The sequence below is a fragment of the Neolamprologus brichardi genome, chromosome 10 (assembly GCF_056152115.1).
Source record: "Neolamprologus brichardi isolate AB-2024 chromosome 10, ASM5615211v1, whole genome shotgun sequence".
Taxonomy (NCBI): domain Eukaryota; kingdom Metazoa; phylum Chordata; class Actinopteri; order Cichliformes; family Cichlidae; genus Neolamprologus; species Neolamprologus brichardi.
In genome coordinates this window covers 997,805-1,016,636 of record NC_142113.1, presented here as the reverse complement: position 1 = coordinate 1,016,636, position 18,832 = coordinate 997,805, and the positions used below count along the sequence as shown (strand labels likewise).

The 18,832-nt window shown below is 47.5% G+C and overlaps 1 protein-coding gene across 4 annotated transcripts in view; it reads right to left on the bottom strand.

Moving 5' to 3' along the window:
- The window catches only part of zzef1 (zinc finger, ZZ-type with EF hand domain 1), a 35,075-nt gene that overhangs the window by 11,964 nt on the left and 4,279 nt on the right, over window positions 1-18,832 (bottom strand). For 2 of the 4 annotated variants that reach the window (XM_087847007.1, XM_087847008.1), the window contains exons 7-40: window positions 18,697-18,813; window positions 17,899-18,077; window positions 17,565-17,663; window positions 17,387-17,478; window positions 17,137-17,282; window positions 15,283-15,388; window positions 14,966-15,184; window positions 13,789-13,880; window positions 13,485-13,702; window positions 13,267-13,400; window positions 13,124-13,194; window positions 12,936-13,050; window positions 12,686-12,851; window positions 12,483-12,604; window positions 12,274-12,396; window positions 10,428-10,597; window positions 10,259-10,340; window positions 9,975-10,176; window positions 9,752-9,885; window positions 9,402-9,642; window positions 9,241-9,323; window positions 9,069-9,159; window positions 8,512-8,998; window positions 8,266-8,430; window positions 6,978-7,097; window positions 6,700-6,861; window positions 6,443-6,575; window positions 3,967-4,105; window positions 3,726-3,891; window positions 3,380-3,642; window positions 3,114-3,286; window positions 2,395-2,587; window positions 2,174-2,319; window positions 1,569-1,849 (exon numbers count right to left, since the gene is read on the bottom strand). In XM_087847007.1, the coding sequence (XP_087703133.1) occupies window positions 1,569-1,849; window positions 2,174-2,319; window positions 2,395-2,587; window positions 3,114-3,286; window positions 3,380-3,642; window positions 3,726-3,891; window positions 3,967-4,105; window positions 6,443-6,575; window positions 6,700-6,861; window positions 6,978-7,097; window positions 8,266-8,430; window positions 8,512-8,998; window positions 9,069-9,159; window positions 9,241-9,323; window positions 9,402-9,642; window positions 9,752-9,885; window positions 9,975-10,176; window positions 10,259-10,340; window positions 10,428-10,597; window positions 12,274-12,396; window positions 12,483-12,604; window positions 12,686-12,851; window positions 12,936-13,050; window positions 13,124-13,194; window positions 13,267-13,400; window positions 13,485-13,702; window positions 13,789-13,880; window positions 14,966-15,184; window positions 15,283-15,388; window positions 17,137-17,282; window positions 17,387-17,478; window positions 17,565-17,663; window positions 17,899-18,077; window positions 18,697-18,813 (5,430 nt within the window). Of the gene's footprint in view, window positions 1-1,568; window positions 1,850-2,173; window positions 2,588-3,113; window positions 3,287-3,379; window positions 3,643-3,725; window positions 3,892-3,966; window positions 4,106-6,442; window positions 6,576-6,699; window positions 6,862-6,977; window positions 7,098-8,265; window positions 8,431-8,511; window positions 8,999-9,068; window positions 9,160-9,240; window positions 9,324-9,401; window positions 9,643-9,751; window positions 9,886-9,974; window positions 10,177-10,258; window positions 10,341-10,427; window positions 10,598-12,273; window positions 12,397-12,482; window positions 12,605-12,685; window positions 12,852-12,935; window positions 13,051-13,123; window positions 13,195-13,266; window positions 13,401-13,484; window positions 13,703-13,788; window positions 13,881-14,965; window positions 15,185-15,282; window positions 15,389-17,136; window positions 17,283-17,386; window positions 17,479-17,564; window positions 17,664-17,898; window positions 18,078-18,696; window positions 18,814-18,832 lie in introns of all 4 variants that reach the window. The other 2 variants (XM_087847005.1, XM_087847006.1) reach the window with 2 other exon arrangements.

Genomic DNA, 18,832 nt, shown 5'->3' with positions numbered 1-18,832 from the left:
GTAGGATGTACAAACAGTTTTATACATGTTTTATCGTTCAGACGTTTTCAGAGGCTCAAAAGTAATTGGACAAAGAGCATCATCAACTCTGGGCACTCGAGCCACAGCTGGCACGCCCAGATGTGGCTCGACACGCATTAACCTGAGAAAGTGCATGAAGGAATAAATATCTACGGCCGGGCCGCGGTGCACAGACACAGCGGTGCACAGACACAGCGGTGCACAGACACAGCGGTGCACAGACACAGCGGTGCACAGACACAGCGGTGCACAGACACAGCGGTGCACAGACACAGCGGTGCACAGACACAGCGGTGCACAGACACAGCGGTGCACAGACACAGCGGTGCACAGACACAGCTTCTCAACGACAGTATCTGAGCTAACAGCAAACGCTACTTCAAACGCCAGCATCAGCACCACAGAAATACACGGATACATCCGAAGACTCGAGACGCTTTCAGGACTTTGAGGTGTTTGGACCAATGTTTTCTTTTCTAATCAAACCAGAAAGCTTCAATAAGCAGCTGGATTTGTCTCTCAGACACAGAGGACATCGAAATGCAGCTGATTGAACTGAAAGCTCGACTCTGTGGGGTCAAAGTTTGAGAACTACGAGCGCAGCTGGAATCCACAGCTGTGCGTGTTCATGCAGCTGCATGTTCACCTGCTGGACGTCACAACCTGACAGGTTTAATTGGCTTAAAAACACTGCACAGGGCTCTACATGTCTGTGTGAGCTGATCTCCTGTCACACTAAGTGTCCTCAGGTCTGAATGTGGACACTCGGAGACTCTGAGTGGGAGACCAGGATCACATCAACACGTGTGTCCCTGCATTAACAAACACGTCGTATTGGCCCAGTGTTTCGCATCATTGTTGTGAGGAGACCATAAATATAAAGAGACCGTTAAATGCACTTTGCCAACATCTGTGAACAAATACAGTTTGATAAAGTTGTTCATTATAGTAACTGTTGCTATAGAGCATGATTACATTTAATGTTAATGCACATGAGGACATGTTAGACGTCATCACGCCGACCCTGCTCAAGATGTAGCGGCTGATAGAAAGCAGCAGGATGCATTTGTGGACCAATACTCAGATTCAGCCAAACGCTGTTCGCTCAACACTCGATGACTCAAAGCCGAGAGCTTCTGCAAAGATTGGAGCTTTTGTCAGACGCTCAAACTGAACCCAGAAGCTTTTCAGTTACTGGAGAGGAAGCTGAAGGCAGAAACTAAAAGCATCTGAGGGCAGCTGCAGGTCTGTCAGAGCGCTGATGTCCACGCATTCAGAAAAAGGATTAAAAACAGTCCTTCTGTTTGAAATGTTATTTTGCTCAACTACCATCGAGCCTCTGAAAAAGGACCAACGTATAAAAACAGTTTATGCAGTATTTTGTTAAAGCTGAATTAAACTGATCTGCACTTCAATCACATGATTGTTTCATTTAAATCTTTCACACAGAGGCAACTTTGTCTTGTGTCTGTGATTATTTACAGCATCGTCCTGCAGCAGGTGGATAACAACATAATGAGGACCGGCGCTGGTTGGACGTCTCTTACCTGTCTAAACAGACGGCGCCCAGGCTGAAAAGCAGCTGTATGGTCTTCCAGCCCTGGATGTCTGAACAGGACATCTCTCCTTGTATCAGCAACTCGTACTTGTCAGCCAGAGCTTCTGTCACAGCAGCGTCGGCCTCCGTCGGAGGGATCCGGAGCAGCAGCTGACCCAGGAGGCCTAAGGTGAGGTGGTAGGTCTCATTCAGAGAGCCGGCGTTGGAGATGACTGCTTTAAAAAGCTGTGGCAGCATGGAGCTCAGACTGGGCAGACACAGGGAGCAGCCCTGACAGGGAGAACACACATGTTAGGATAAGAGGAGAACATGTCAGCGCGAACCTTTAGAAACATGTAAAAATCATTTATATCCAACAGTCCAGCGTTTATGCTGCAACGAGGTGCCATCAAGGCTGTTTGTCCACTTCTCATTGTTCATACTGACAGAAACGAGTTTCCCTGAGAGTCTGCTGCACAGCGTCATCAAGCCCTGACCTGAGCCCAGCTAAACGGCTAACAGTGGATTAGCCTCACAGCTGTAACTCCATATTTACTGCACAGACAGAGCTGTATCTGAATGTTTTAACCCCACAAAATGATTTGGGTCTCTTACTGGTTTGGCTGGAGGTAGCATGGCTGCCAGCAGTCCCAGGATCCTCTCTCTTGAGCACTCGGAGAACACGTGGCCCTGAAGGGGAACCGGGGGCAGCCTATCGTCAGTTTCCTTGACAACATCAGATGTTGGCGAGTTGCCTGCTCCTGGAGCAAAGAAGAGTAAATAAATAAATGAATACAGAGTTGAATCAGGCCAGGCGTCTGGGTGAAAGCACTCACGTCGGACCACAGGAGAGAGGGCGTCCTCGCTGGACACAGACGGCGTCTGGCTGAGCCGGGCGGAGTCTAGGGTGTCTTGAGTGACCAGCTTCTTTTTGTCGCCCGGCCCGCTGCTCGGAGGGAGCGACAGCTCTGGATGAGCAGGAGGAGGACCGCTCACCTCCTCTGCCTTCTTCTCATCTGACGGTTTGTCCTGTTTGAGAGACGACAGGCCGACTTTTACGGATGATCTGATATCGTCGTGTTGGTGTTGTTCCCAGATCATCATCAAAATGTTGTTCCAGGTTCAACATTGCAAGTGACCAATCACATTGTTGTGACGTTATTCTTTTGCGCACCAACCCATTCGTGCATTTATGAAATTCCAATGTTGCAAGGACAATATCAATTCTGCTTAGCGTTTATTAAAGGGTCAGGGTCAGGGTCAGGGTCCGTTGATCGGCGGACAGAGGCGGTTTCTCGCAGCTTAAGTACAGTTTTTGTTTTACGCCGGTTTTTCCCGAAGTCGCAAAAGTATGACATCACAACCTTCTGATTGGTCACTTGCAATGTTGATCCTGGAACAACCTTTAGTATGATGATCTGGGAACAACACCAACACGAGGATATCAGATCGTGCGACTTTTACACATTTCTGCATCTTTTTCTGTAAATCGGCGAGACCCAAATATGAGGACGAGGACGTCACATTATCTTTGAACACGAGCTGCATTCCCCACCTTGTGCTTAGGAGATGAAGGAGAGCAGATCGCTGCTGTGCTTCCAGGGAGCGAGGAGGTGTCCGTGGCTGTGCTGAGCTCTTGAGAGGACTCGGGAGAGACTGGACACAGCTCGCTGTCAGAAGCAGAGTCATTGGTGGACAGCAGAGCGAGCAAAGCAGAGGAACGGAAACCTACGCAGAGCACAGAAGAAAAAGGGAGTATTACATGTTAATAACCAGTCTGTGCATGTAAAACGATGCAAATGCTACACTGCTGTGACTTACCTTTGCCAGTCTGTCCTTTGAGCAGGCAGTCCGTGATGAGCTGGGAGCAGTGGGTCTGCAGGGCTTTGGCCACGTTCAGAGCGTCGCTGTCCAACGCGTCTCCACCCGTTTGCTTCTCGCTGCTCAGCTCGGACGTGTACAGGGCCAAAGCAGCAAACAGCAGCCAAGAGTAGTTGTGGATGTAGGGCTGGATGAGGCGGTGGCGATCGCTGATGCGTATGGTCACCATGGGGTACACGGTGATCCGATGGGTGGGCAGGTGGCTGGCGATGGGACGATAACCATTGAATAAACGGAGAACTAAAGAGGCGAAGCTCAACATGAAATGTGACTTGGCGCACGTCACCTGTCAGGATACTTCTTTGCGTGGTAACAACCGAAGCACAGGTCAAAGTCTTCACACACGTTGCAGTTGATCCTGCTGCCGACAATAAGCCCCTGGCAATGATCGCAGGCGTACTCCATGTTTACCATCTCATGATCGTCCTCGTGGCCTTCAGGCTTCGCACCACCTGGTTAACATGTACACGCGTCCAGAGTGAGTAACCACGACTACGGGAAGGTGATCATCGCTGTCATGCACTTACTGAGGAAGCAGGTCTTGCAGAGGTCCATGTCCATGCACTGCAGACATCGGTAGCGGTGCCAAGGTGCCATCCTCTCACAGCCATCGCACGAGATCACGACGTTGAGCAGGTCACAATAGCGGGCGATGAACATGTGCATCTGTGGACGGAGCGCGTGAATGATTAGAGTTTTTAAAATGACGGAGCATGCGTGTGCATGTGTGTGAGCTGCAGCACGAATCTGCAGGTTTTTGTAAATGCAAAGAATGTGGAGAAGAGAAAACGCAGCCAGCTTTGAGGCGACTCCGGCTGTGAACAAGGAAACGTTCATGTAGGGCTGTGAGATATGACCAAAACCTCATATCCTGATATAAAACATCTATCGTCCGATAACGATATAAATCACAAAAATGTAACATTTTCTGTAACTTCTGTGAATCTCGGGCAGTTCGACTTGCGTGAAGTGTTTCCAGCTGTGCGTCATGTAGCTGGAGTCGAGTGTTTTAACCGATGCATGAAACGATACATTTTTAGACATAAGTTGTAACGGCGCCGTTTTCTTTGTGAGTATTTCTTACACGGCGTGCTGCGGGGAAAAGCCTGTTCTAACGTTTGAGTCTAAGCTTTATTTTTTAGCACCTGACGTCTTTTTTACTTCTCATCCGTAAATAATCTGCTCTTTCACATGATTCAGTTTATTTTGAAAAGTCTCAACAGGATCTTGAGCTTTATTGTGAAAGGTTTATGTGGAACATAAACAAGCGGACACGCGATGGTATTACCGTCGTTGTTGCTAATGACAACGCATAAAAACAGGCGCTTGTCCGTCCGTAGTGTGGTTATATTAAATATAAGAGAAAGAGAACTTTAAGAAATTAATAATAACTAGAAAAATTTGCATTTCCTGCGAAAATGCTGTCTGGATGCCTTAATGCTGAAGATGTCTGGTGAAAAAAGCTGAAAAAGTTGAAACAAAAGATTGCCCTGAGCAGGATTTGAACCTGGCCCTTCTGGTCTCAAGGCAGCTACTCATCTCATTCTCAAAAAGAAGAGGTGGAGAGACTGACAATTCTGCTGAAATGAGCAGGAGCTGCTGAGAATTATGCTGATAAGAAGTGAAATGTTTGAAGATTTGGCAGAAAAGAGGTAAATCAGCAGAATTTCATCTCATACTCATCTCACTGAGCCAAACTGGTTCTCATATAACTGAAAAAAGGTGAAAAAGCTGAAAATTCTTATTAAAAACAGCAGAAGAGGCTGAGAAAACACTGAACTTTCTGGTGAAAAGAGGCACAACAACCTGGTTCTGCTCAATTTCAGTCAACCAAAAAGAGGTAGTGCTTCTGTCTGCTTCATCAGGCTGTGTATTTCTGCCATGGACTGCTAACAAGAATCTGAGGTCCATATTAGAAAAGCTGCTAAAATCATAAAACTTTGCAGAATTGTAATAAATTATCAATATGAATTACTGGTCTGTGATAGTGTATCAATTTGTAGTGAAAAAAAACATGTGGACAAGGTGGAATTGAACCCACGACCTTTGGGCTTCAGAACCGTGTCATTACCAACTGCGCCACTGGGAAAGAGAGCGGGCGCTTGGAAAACAGGGTGATGAGCAGTCAGAATTAGATCGCGGTAAGAGGCGAAAAACGCAGTTTTTTGGAGTTGCAAAACGTCGTGTAACTCAAAAACTAGGTGGGATAGAAGCAAAATTCTTGTACTGGGTTAATCAGCGGACTTTGGTGAACTTTGACTGCGATTTTCATAGCTCTTTGTAACTCTGTCACGGAGGTATGACGAGAGAAGAAACGGCTTCATTTTCGGAGTTTGAAAACTGAGAGGAGGACAGATTTCCTACCCTCAAACAAGTCTAACTCATCTCAGAACGGTAATAGGTGAGAAAATAATTCTTGAATTGTGAGCGTCAGGAGTGTCTGAAGATATACGGGGACAAGCCTCATGTCTTAACTTCGCTTCGTTAAGGAGATATGACGATTTGAAAATACCTTCAGTTTCAGTATTTCAGCTGTGAGTTTCACAACCTCCCCATAGACTTTGAATGGGGAGTTTTTAGACCTTGTGTCACTTCGAGGCAAATTGTGAAAAAACCGTAACTCGCACGATAATTATAGTGACACTGTCTTAAAGCCTATTAAAGTATAATAGTAATAAACACCAAAAGATATAGCTGGAATTAGCAGAAAGAGCAGAACAGTTTAGAGTTTGAACGGAGAAAATCGGCTGAAAACTGAGGGAGTAGTTAAGTGCCGAAAAACGTGGAGCAACTATAAGAATAAAGTTTAAAGAGAAACAGGAACTCAATAGTGGATGCCTTTGAGGGCATCCACACAACTACAGTGACATCAAAACATGAAAAAATATTGCTGTAAACAGTTTATTTTACAGCACCACAAAACAAACGATAGCGTAAAATGAAACAACAGACGTTTTTATATCGTTATATCGAGCAGCCCTACGTTCATGGACTGCAGTGTACCTTCCTCCTGTCCTCCATCGTTTCCTCTTCATCAATTTTGTCATACCACTTCTCAAACATCCCGTCCATGCACTCATCCATCCACTCCTGGTTCTTCTTGTAGTCTGCAATCTCGTCCTCCTCTGTCCACTGACTGCAGACGAAGTTAAACCACAGAATGAAGCAGAGTTAAAAAGCAAAAAGCAGTTTGTGGAAACTGAGGCGTCTTTTGGCTTCTTTAGCAGCTTTTCGTACATTTAGACGAGCACTGAGGTTACCTGATGGCGGTGTCGTGGACGCTGATGTTCTCCTGAGACATGCTGAGGAGGAGGTCGGGAAGATTGATGCTCAGGAAGAAAGGAAGATCGTGCGCCTCCCAGTTCATGTCCAGGAGGTGCAACAAGCAGGTCTGCACACACGACAGGGCCGGCAGAAACGCTCTGTGGGGCAGCGAGCGCGATCAGGTCACCGCGCACGCACTTTCACAACAACACTTCCTGCACTTGCAACAAATCTAAATCCACAAAATCACGACGGGTTAGAGGAAAGCGCTCACTTCTCACTGATGCTGCTGAAGCCCTGTACCGCCTCCACGAGCATGAGCACCAGCTGGTGGTAGGAGCGCCTCACTTCCTCGCCCAGCTTTTGACCACTGTCTGACAGCTGAGAGAAATAACTGGAAAACACAAAGAGTCAGTCAGCAAAACACCAAACTGACAGCGCTGAATCATCTCCAAACAGAACCAAACTAAACTGCTGTTTCATGCCATCAACTGTTAAAAACCTCTTGCTGTAAAAAGTCTTCTGGGGTCTGGAGAGACTCTGCTTGCTTTGCTGCAATCTGCAGAGTTTAACCCTTTAACTGCGTTAGTGTTTAAAGCAGGGGGGTCCAACTGCAGACCTCGAGGGCCAGAGTCCTGCAGGTTCCACTTTTAGTTCATTTAGGCCTCTGGAGAACTTGAGGAGGTCGTTTAACCGTTTAAATCAGCTGTGTTGGATCAAGGATGCGTCTAAAACCTGCAGGACAGCGGCCCTGAGGCCTGGAGTTGGACACCCCTGCTTTAAAAGGTCAATTAGGTTAGTGTTTAAATGAATCCATTCATTTATTTTCATTATGGAAATCTAAGACCTACTATCCCACTAGGACCAGTATGCGTGCAGCATCATGTTCTGATTGCTCCTGTGTCTCCGCCATGGCCGGTCCCAAGCCCGGATGAGAAAGGAGGAAGGTTGGGCGTTGAAAGGCTGCCCATGCTTTCCCCAGAATTGGGAAAGCATGGGCAGCCTTTCAACGATTACGACCTATATGGATGACCACCGCACTGCCTTTATCAACCACGTTGTGGCTCCTGAAGACCATCGTTATACCGACGGCACTGTGTGCAGCGGAGACTTGGAAATCAACGGCAAAGATCAACCGCCATCTTGACGTCTTCCAACAACGTTGTCTTCGACGGCTGCTCAACATCACATATCGGGATCGCGTTACCAATGAAGAAGTATATCGCCGTGCGGGAGTAGAGCCGCTCCACGTCCAAGTCACCAAGCGTCAGATTTGCCGGTCACATCCTTCGGCTAACGGACCCGAGACCTGCCCGTGTCGCGGTTCTGTGGAACCCGAAGAAGGGAAAGAGACGGCGAGGAAGACCTAATATAACATGGAGGAGGACTTTCCTTGAAGATTTAGGTTCAGTCGAACTGTCATGGGATGAAGCAACAACTGCCGCGATAGCCCGAGTTCGATGGCGTTCTCTTGTTCTCGGCGCGGGAGGATCTAAGTCTAAGTAAGCCTGTGTCATGGAGGTTCATTCGTAAATGAATTAAAACTGAAAACTGAGATTTACCAGGTGAAGTCTTTTTGGCATGCCAGCAGCTCCTGCAGGAACAGGATGCAGGGGGCTTGGAAGAGGTGCGGCTGTCCCATGGAGTGGAAGCACTGCTGAACCATCTCCAGCACCTTGCACACGCTCAGGGCCTGCGCTTTGTTCAGAGACAGCGTCTGCAGGATGCTGCAGGAAGAAGAGCGAGCACTTAACCCTGGATGCGAGTCTCATTATGCGTTACCAAACAGGAGAGTAGCAGTTCCTCACCTCGCTGTTGTGAGAGCCTGGTCCTTTATGAAGTTTAGGATGTGTTTGAGCATGGGGTAGCGATCTTTGACTGAGGGAGTCATGCGAGGCTCTTCTATAGAGCGGCAGGACAGGAGACGAAGGCGTGCCCGACTGAACGGAGCTTTGCGGTTGTAAGCAGAGGGGGAGGCTGGCTCCCCAGGCTGGGGGGAGAGACTCTCTGTGGAGTCTCGATGGGTTCGCCTGCTGTGGCCGCATGAGGACGAGTTGGGAATGTGAGTACTGGACGACTGGCTCTGTCCAGACCTGGACTCGCAGCTTTCCTCGGACGCTGCAGCCTGAGGAGCCAGAGAGGAGCTGGCTTGGAAGTCTCCTTCTGAAATCGAACTTGATCGGAGCAGCGGAGCACCGCTGCTCTCGGTGGCTCTGGAAGCGTCGCTGCCGTGGCATGGAACTCCGCAAGGAGCGAATCGGAACAGCAAGAGGCTCTTCTCGATGCACATCTCAGCTGGAGAACAAGAAGAAAGAGTTCAAACGTCAGGAAAAAGACGTGGCATTAAAAAGGAAGAAGCACTCACCCAGCGTCTCCATGGTAACCTCATCAGGACCACCTTCCCGCTCGTCGTGATTGTTCATCTTGCCGACCAGATATCTCTGCTTCATCTCCAGCTAACAGGAAACAGAGCAGAGCAACAGGTGAGAAACAGGAAAAGCACGAAGCCAGCCGAGGTGTGTGTGTGTCACACTCACCATCCACGTCCTGATGCCGTCTGCGAGCGCATACACCTGCACAAACTCCTCGCTCAGACTGGATTTACAGTCCGGACTAACGACTAGCACAAAAACACAGACGGGAGGAAATCATCAGGAGATTCATTAAAAACACAAACAGCTGTATGAGCGCTGGTTACCGTAGCTGAGAAGTGCGAGGTTGAGGGCCGGCGTGTGGTACACCATGGCTGCCCAAATGGCATTCACAGCTTGGTCTATCTTTGACCCAGCGGCGATCTCGTTCCTCATCGTCTGTTTCCTGCAGGCCTGCATGAGGGTCCTCATCAGCTCTGTTCTAGCGTCCGTTAGCTCCTGTGAAGGGTTCCAGCGAGCAAAGTCCTCCAGGAAGCCCATCGGCTCATCCAGAGTCCACGCGCTCGCCTACCACACAGAAAAACACCGTCAGAGCGTTTTCCAGTCGAGGTCACCGACTAATGCAGCAGCAACATCCGGTGCTTGTACGTAACCGAGGCAGCAGAGCGTTTTTTACCTGCTCTGTGACTGTTCTTGTTCGGCTCGCCTCCCTTTTTTCACACAGCCCATGTCTCAGGATGGGTTTCCATAAAGGTGAAGACTGAACATGGGACATTTTCCCTGATGGAAGCTCCTTTACGCTGCGAACCTCTGGAGACAGAAACCCACAGTAACGCTAGTGCCTCAAACTGGTTTCTTTCCTGCTCTGATAAACTGAGGCCTCGTGAAAACAGTCTCACCGTGCGGAGATTTCAACGCCAGCGTTCTGGACGCGAGGCGACCCATCAGACGAGCCACCAGCAGCTGCAGATCTGACATCCAGGAAATGGTGATGTCGGGTAAACCCAGCGCTGTCACGGTGAACTTATAGCCCCACTCGTTGTTGCTGCTGTCAGAGTGGAAGAGGAACTGCAGCTGGGGACCGGTGTCAAAGGTCACTTTCTAAAGGAGCAAACGCACAAGGACACATTCGTAAATATCAGCGACGTATCTGAAGACCGGCCTGTGATCTTCCTTCGCCTACCTTTGGCCACTTCTCAGTGCCGACCTTCATGTCGTAGCGCACCTTCCCCCCTCTGGAATCGGTGAATTCTAAGTAGTCGTATCTGCAGATGTTGTGAGCACAGTTAACAGGACAAAACCCCCACAAAGGGTTTAAAAAACAAACAAATAAACATTTAAAAACACGTCACCTCTTCTCCGTTTCACAGCGTTCATCAAACTCCACCTCGAACGACGTCGTGCCGGGGCAGGCGAAGATGCTCGTCTCGTGGCGGCTGTTCTCGTAGTTGTGCGGGGACTCCATGTTCCAGGTCCTCAGCACCACTGGCTGCTGGGGTTGGTGCCAGTTCTCTTGATCCACCTTAGAGTGACAGGTTACAACACGTGTGAGGACTGCTGCACTGTTTGTGTAGCTCTGAACACCACAGACACATCCAAATGAGGCTGAATGCAGACTTTCATCACTGGTCACAGGAAATACAGACGTTTTTAGACATAGTACGTTTATACAGCCTCCGTTATCTGAAGGTCAAAAGTAACTGGACTGATAAGCAGTTTGATGAATGTTTGTCAAGTACCAGAAAGAAACACTGGCTTTCTTCCCACAAAAACACGTGATTTGCCTTTCTTATGGTTTTAAATAAGAGGTTTGAGGGTGGCTGTAGCTCAGGCGGTGCAGCAGGTCATCTACTGATCGGAAGGTTGGTGGTTCGATTCCTGACTTCCCCTAGTCTGCATGCCAAATATCCTTGGATAGATACTAACCCTAAATTGCTCTCCGATGCATCCATCGGAGTATGAATGTGTATGAATGTCAGTTAGAAAGCACCTGGGAAAAATGTGCTTGTGTGAATGGGTGAATGCTAGGGGTGGGGAAAAAATGGATACTGTGTAGCATGGTGATATTTTGTTTGCTAATAATGTATGGATACAGGGACAGCAGAAATCGATACTTTGTTACAAAAAGGTTTTTGTGCTCTGACTTCAGAGCATGTTGATCCTTTTTCTGAGCAAGAATCCTGACATTCCTTCACTGTCCAAATGTGTTTAACTTGTTTATGGCAGCAATAAACATGACAGTTTACTTATTTTAATTTAAGACATGTTTTATTTTAATTAAGTTTAAAACTTTTTTATTTAATGTAAAATTATCCATCCATCCATTCGCTTCCGCTTCTCCTTTTCAGGGTCGTGGGGGGCGCTGGAGCCTATCCCAGCTGTCATAGGGCGAGAGGCGGGGTACACCCTTGACAGGTCGCCAGTCTGTCGCAGGGCCAACACACAGGGACAGACAACCATTCACACTCACATTCATTCCTAGTGACAATTTGGATTATCCAATTAACCTATCCCCACAAGCTGCATGTCTTTGGATGGTGGGAGGAAGCCGGAGTACCCGGAGGGAACCCACGCAAACATGTGGAGAACATGCAAACTCCACACAGAAAGACCTGATGGTGGAATTGAACTCAGGACCTTCTTGCTGTGCGGCGACAGTGCTAACCACCGTGCCTAATGTAAAATTATATTTTGTTTTAATTTACTTTCAGATTCTTCAGTTGCTGAAGGGGCTGCATAGTTTTCATAAACTGCATAGTTCAGAATAGCTATAATTGTACCAGATGGTTGATTCAGTTAAGTTGGACTAGACTGTAATACAAACCGTTCAGTTTGTCAACAATAAAACTGAAATGAGAGAAAGACTGAGTGTGAGACTTTGATATTAGAGAAAATGAATATTGATAAAGTTTACCTTTATGTACAGAATCTGAATATCGCAAAATATTTTTAAAAATTGCAATAATATCGTATCGTGGGATGTATGGAGATTCCCACCTCTAGTGAATGCACAAGTTGTGTAAAGCGCTCAGAAGAGTAGAAATGCGCTATATAAGAACCATTTACCATTTAAATACTTGTTCACCACTAATTAGACTGGTCCTTCTGGACCCTCCGTTCCCCAAATACACGATATCGGCTTCATTCGCACCGCTACGATGGAGGCAACAGAAATGCTAGCGGTCACAGTGGACTGACCTTAGAGAAGATGTCTCCGGTGTCACTCGACAGGCTTCTGAGCAGCTCCACGAGCGAGGAGAAGCTTTTCAGCAGCAGGCTGTGGGCGATGTCCAAAGAGCACAGCTCCAAGAGGAAGATCATCTGCCAGGACCCAAACCAGTTATTCACAACACACTACAGACGTGTCTATGAAGCCAATTAACGTGCACAACACAAGAGAGCATTACCAGTTGTCTGAAGACTGTGGCTATGATAGAGCTGCCTAACTTTTCAGTGATCTGAGCTCCAGTGTACCTCTCCAACAGTGAGCCAAGGATAGACTTGACACTTTCCAAGAACTGATCCACATCTATTGAAAAGGAATCATCATAGTCACACATTGTTCTGCACGCTCTGATGAACACAATCACGCATGTCATCAGCGCCTCACATTTCAGCAGGATGTCTCGGGCCAGCTCCATTGCAATGGCGGTGGACGCTCCTCCTTTGAGCTGCAGGTAGCACCAGGAGAGCAGACTGCCCTGCAGAGCCCAGAACAGCGACAGCAGAACCGATCTGCTGGCGCCGCTGTTCTCATCCACCATCATGACCTCGCACTGAAGGACAGAGGACACGAGGAGAAACGAACTTTAGAAAGACAACAGAAACGTTCGATGTCCACCCGTGAGGAGCGGGCTTACCTCTCTGGTGGCAACCAGGAGCAGCGTCTCCATGACCGAGAGGATTGGGCTGATGTCAAAGTCTGCGGGAGCTCCTTTAGGAGGGAGCAGCAGGAGGCCACTTGGATCCTGGTCGCTGCAGAGAAAGCACAGACGTCACCGACTCGTGTTGACGGGACCGTGTGATGACGTGTTTGCACAGCGCTTACCTGAAGTAATTACAAAGGGATTCAAAGGTAACCTTCACCGACTCTGGCTGGTCCTCCTCTGTAATGTTCTTCTGGAAAAACACAAAAACACACATTAGGAGGATCGTTACGCTGCTGCTGCTTAATAACATTCACAAACTCACCATCATGTGGAAGAGTTTGTCTCGCCTGACGTGTTTATCAGGGAAGAAAACAGCCGCTCCGTGAAGAACAGCCTTCACCGCCTCTGTGTGCAAAGCCTTTTCCACGGACGTCTCCCCCTCCGGACTGTCCACAACTACAACAGAAACCACAAACAGGGTTGCTACGCTGGATTTGTCTGACGCTGACAAAGCTGCTCCCTCTCTCTGTGGCTCCTTACTGTGACAGAGGTGAGTGTAGAGCTCCCACACAGCCCTCATCGAGTCACTGAGATCATCTCTGCTGCTGCACATGGATGGACGAGCTGCTGCGCCAGCTTCATCTGGTGCTTTGCTCTCCTCTTTGCCCCGGGACTCCCGGGGGGTGGGCAGCATGGGGAAGCAGTTCTGCATCAGCTGGAGGAGGAGAACTCTGCTCTTCGTCACCTCCTCGCCCTCACTGGAAGAAACAAACATGCTAACTTGCAGCAGGCATGGACTCCCACTGACTGACTCAGTAATGATCATTCTAGAGAGTTTACTCACATCTCCCTGAGTTTGCTGTAGAAGTTCCAGAAGAGGCTCAGGCTGAGGCCGCCGAACTCCAACAGATACTTCTGCTTGCAGTGAGAGGCGTCCTGTAGACACAAACACGCAGCTCTATCAGTCATAAAGATGGGAAACATGTTGCAATGACTCTGAACGACCATAAGGGGGCGCACTGTCCCATGTTGACAGTAAACAGAGTGAGGACGGGTTAGTTTACTGACTTCATACAGGATGTTACATTTTTCTCTTTCTTGCAGCGTTTCTTCATCTTAAATGCAGGAGTTTCCTCTTCAGCACTTTCCAGATTAATAACGGTCTTAATAGTATTCAAACTATATCTTAATGTGGCCCAGTGACTGCTGCGTTCATCCTACGGTCCCTGCACCACGCTGAGTGGCAGCCTCCCACAGCAGTTTTCAGTTGATTTTTCTTGCCTGTTATGATTCAACCAAATGCAGCTGCCTTTGTCTTTACAGCTCTACTAACTCCTGCTAACGGAGACTCGTCACCAGCTGTGCTCACAGGTCTGCTGCCCAGAGCCTCTAATCTCAGAGGAGCCAGCAGGAAGTGACAGGTTTAGTGACGGAGCAGATCCTCGTGGGAAATGTAGGTGTTTGGAAAACACACCAGTGGAGTTTACTGAGGTTATTGAGCCCAGTGGGAGCATCGTGAGTGGAGTTATTGCCACGCTCACACGTTTCCAAACCACAGTGTGACCGTGTCTGGTTTCAGGACGTTTAAGGTGCATGGCGGCGTGCACTAGCTATGACTGAAACGTCACCGAGGGAACGCGGCCTCGCCACAGTAACTCATCGCTGCTGCTGAATCAGCACACCTTTGGCTCCATCAGCTAACACGTCTGCGGCTGCGCTGATCATCCTGATCACCCTCTGTACCGCTTACAGGACACACAGAAGGACGCTCTCTTTAAAATCTGTTTCAGGAAGTCTTTACCGCCTCATACCTGCATTCATCTTAGATTTAAGCTCGAGTCTTCTTTCTTTGTATTAAACTATTAAACTAAAACTTTTTTAAACTCTTCGGAGCCATTTCATCTTGTGATGCTTTTTTTCTCTTACATTTTAATATAGTGAAAGTCATTTTTCACGTTTTGGCTGCTGTCACACAGTAATTTCCCAATTTTGGGGATAAAATGGGGCTAATAAGCAGGTACCATGTCTCGTGTCAGCTGCTGTATGAAGAAGAGCGTCTTGTTCAGCAGACAAAGGCCGGTAACAGCATCACTGTCACAGCTCTCTCCTTTCGGGCTGAGGTCATCCAGGTCTGCGAGCCGCTCCGTCCCCGGGCACAAGTAGCCACTGAAGCTGAGGGACTGCACACCGAGGCGCTCGGCGTTGTCCTGCCTGGTGCACAGGAACTTCACCATCAGGAACTGTGAAGACCGGAAGAATGAGAGGTGGTGTGACGTGACAATACAACACAATATTAAAGACTAACTAAACGTTCACCAGTAACTGATGTAGTGTGTACCTTGGCAACACGACACTGCTGCAGCTTGATCTCCACATCGTTCCAGTCATCCTCCAGCTCAAACCAGCCAATCGGCTCGTCTTCGCTCTGCGCTGGAGTCCTGGCGCTGCAGGTCAGGTGACAGCATGGTGTAATAATGATAATAATAATAATAACAACAATAATAATAATAATAATAATAATAATACATTTTATTTGAAAGCACCTTTCAGAACACTCAAGGACGCTGTACACAGCAGAATAATAAAAGCAACATAAAAGCATAAGACATAAACAAATGTAAAATAGCAGAGTTAAGAGGTTATGTGGGATAAGCGGTTTTGAACAAGTGAGTTTTGAGTTGGGACTTAAAGAGAGAGAAGGAAGAGATATTTCTTAAATCAGGAGAAGCAGCTGAAAGCCCGGCTCCCCATGGTGGCAAGACGAGGAGAGGGGACAGAGAGAGAAGAAGAAGATCTGAGACACTGAGATGGGGCGGTGATCTGAACCAGATCAGAGAGATATGGAGGAGATGATGAATAGCCTTAAATGTGAACAAGAGTATTTTGAAATTGATGTGATATTTGACCAATGAAGCTGCTGCAGGACACGAGTGATGTGGTGGACAGAAGGGGTCCTGGTGATGATACGAGCAGCAGAGTTCTGGACGTGTTGGAGCTTATTGGTGGATTTTTGAGTAAGACCAAAAAGAAGTGAGTTACAATAATCGATACAGGAAGTAACAAGGCTGTGGACACGAATGGCAGCATGTGGGGGGAGAAAAGGACGGAGACGATTAATGTTGCGTAATTGAAAATATGCAGACCGAGTAATATTATTAATGTGTGAGTTGAAAGATCGAGTACTGTGGAGGATGACACCCAAACTTCTCACAGAGGAAGAAACAAAGACCGGTGAGTTATCGATAGTAACAGAGAAACTGTTGGTTCTGGATAATGTTGATTTAGAGTCGACCAAGAGGAGCTCGAATTTATTACTGTAGAGTTTGAGAAAACTAGAAGAGAACCATGAATTTAGTTCAGCAGAGGGTGAGGGAGGATGGGGGAGAGCAGAGTCAGGTTTGGTGGACAGATAAAGCTGGGTGTCATCGGCATAACAGTGAAACTGAATATTGTATTTACAGAAAATGTGTCCAAGCAGTAGAAGGTAGATAATGAAAAGAAGAGGCCAGGACAGATCCCTGGGGTACGCCAGTGCTCAGAGGGCTGAGAAGTGAAGGATTTGAGTTGAATGAACTGAGTGCGATCAGACAGGTTTAAACCAGGCTAGTGGAGGATGGGAGAGACCGATGGAGGCTCGCCTACTGAGAAGTACAGAGTGAGAAATAGTGTTGAAAGCAGCGCTCAGATCGAGGAGAATAAGGATGGAGAGTAAACCGGAGTCAGCTGCCATAAGATCATTGGTTATTGTGCCGTTTCTGTGCTGCGGGACTGGAACTGTTCATACAGATTATTATTAGTTAAATGTGAGTGCAGTTGTGCGGCAACTATTTTCTCAAGAAGTTTTGAAAGCACTGGTAGATTGAAATAGGCCGAAAATTCTCTAAATTATTGGGATCTAGACCAGTTTTTTCAATATTGGGGCAATTTTGAGGGAAGCAGGAACAGCTCCAGTGGTAAGTGAAGAGTCGATGATGGCAGATATGCCTTGTGTCAGCTATACACAGCATCAACCACTGAGGAGGTCCCACACACACAGACTGCTGAGGGTCTGCATAACTAACGTTGATCCCACTTTTAGGACTGGACGGTTCATTTTAGTGAGACAGTGTCAGTCTGTTCTTCTTATCACAGGAGCATTTCAAACTGAAATACAGGAACAAATAAATCGTTAAAAATAGCTGCAACTCCTTACCTGCTTTGTACAAACTCCTTGAAGTCCTTGTAGTCCCAGGAGTGATACTTTTTAAACCTTTTGAAGTGTTTCTCTGCATCGAAAGGGTCGTCCTCCTTATACGCAAACACTAAACCACATTTCGGTCCAATGGCTCCTTTCCGCACCTTATCACACAAACACAGTGTTAGCCCTGCAGCACCGTAATCCTCCGTTACTCTCTAGGTTGTTGTATTTTGCACTGTGATGGTAAAATTATAGGCCGTCTCACTTTGATCTTTATCTGAGTGACCTGGAAGTTGCTCTGGTCCTCCGTCGAGAGGATTACGCTGGCTTTCAAACGGCCGGCTTCTGTGAGAAAACCTGCAGAGGACAAAGTATCCAGCAACACTTTACGTCATGTTGATGTTGAACTCAATCTGAAGAGTCGTTATTGATCTCAGCTGTACCATCTCCAGTGGAGTACTCTGTCAGCATGTTCTCCGGTCCTGATTTCTCATCTTTGCTCTTCACATCACAGGCCTGTAAGTGCAGCTGGAGCGGCTTCCCTGTAATAAGCCAGAACGTCCAATCACAGCACACTTAATCACATGATCGTGTTCCATTACGTTGCAACTTTGTTACTAACTGGAGGACGGGAAGGCAGTGATCAGCACACTGCAGCACAGCTTCGTAAAACAAGAAGCAGTTTTCCACTAATGCAGCTGCTCCTCAGAAACGGCACTTTCTCAGATTTCAACGTCCTCGTGTGAAGAAGAGGAGAAGAAGAGCCGTTTACGTTACCGTTGCGATACAGCAGTCGTAGCCGGACCGAAGCCATGGAGACGATGAGTGGCGAGGCCTTGTACTTGGTGTCTAAATGATCACTGATGCAGGACAGGGCCTGGATGACTTTTGCCACACTCCCTCTGGCCAGGGCGAAGGCCAGGAGGGTCAGCTCTACATCAGGACTCACACAGCAGCTGCACACAGGAGAACAAATACTTTGCCATGAGTCAAACTTGTCGTGCCAGCGCACACTTTCATTTTGTATATAAGCTCTAATGCCATGCTCACACGCCCAGCAGCTTTGTTGTTGTTTAAACTGACTGCAGAGCTTTATTTACACACCGCGAGGCCACACCTGACCTCAGCTGAACTTAAGAAGTGTTTCCTGTAACCCGAGTGGATCAAGTAGTTCTACCAACAATTTGACACATTGAAAATTGTATATATGCAAACTGATATTAAATTGTTTTAAATTTGTCAGAAGGTTAAAAAATGTGAATTTCCTGACAGTGAATGAATGGTTGTGGCTTTTCAGAGTTAAAGTGACTCTACACAAGCAGATGTTTCCACCTTAAACAAGCTGTTTTGTGGGACTTGAAGCACACAGTCAGAGCAGTGTGCATGGATGACCAGATTAGGCATATCTTAGTGACATCATACATATCTAAGAGTAGAAAAAGCCTCTTAGATTTGCAGAGCACCAAATGGAACAAAGTGTGTCGCCGCCTCAGTTAACCAGTATTTTTGTTTCCACCTGCTTCTACTGAGATGACGTCAGCACGGTGAGCTCAGTGTGGTGCCACAATGCCTTACTCTGCTATCCTGAGGAGAAATCCATCCACCTCCTCCAAGATGTTGGCAGAAAAGAACCTGGGGAACTCTGTGGATGACGGTGTGAGGGACAATGGCGGCATGTGACGTAAGGCTTTTCTAAAAGTGAATCAAAAAA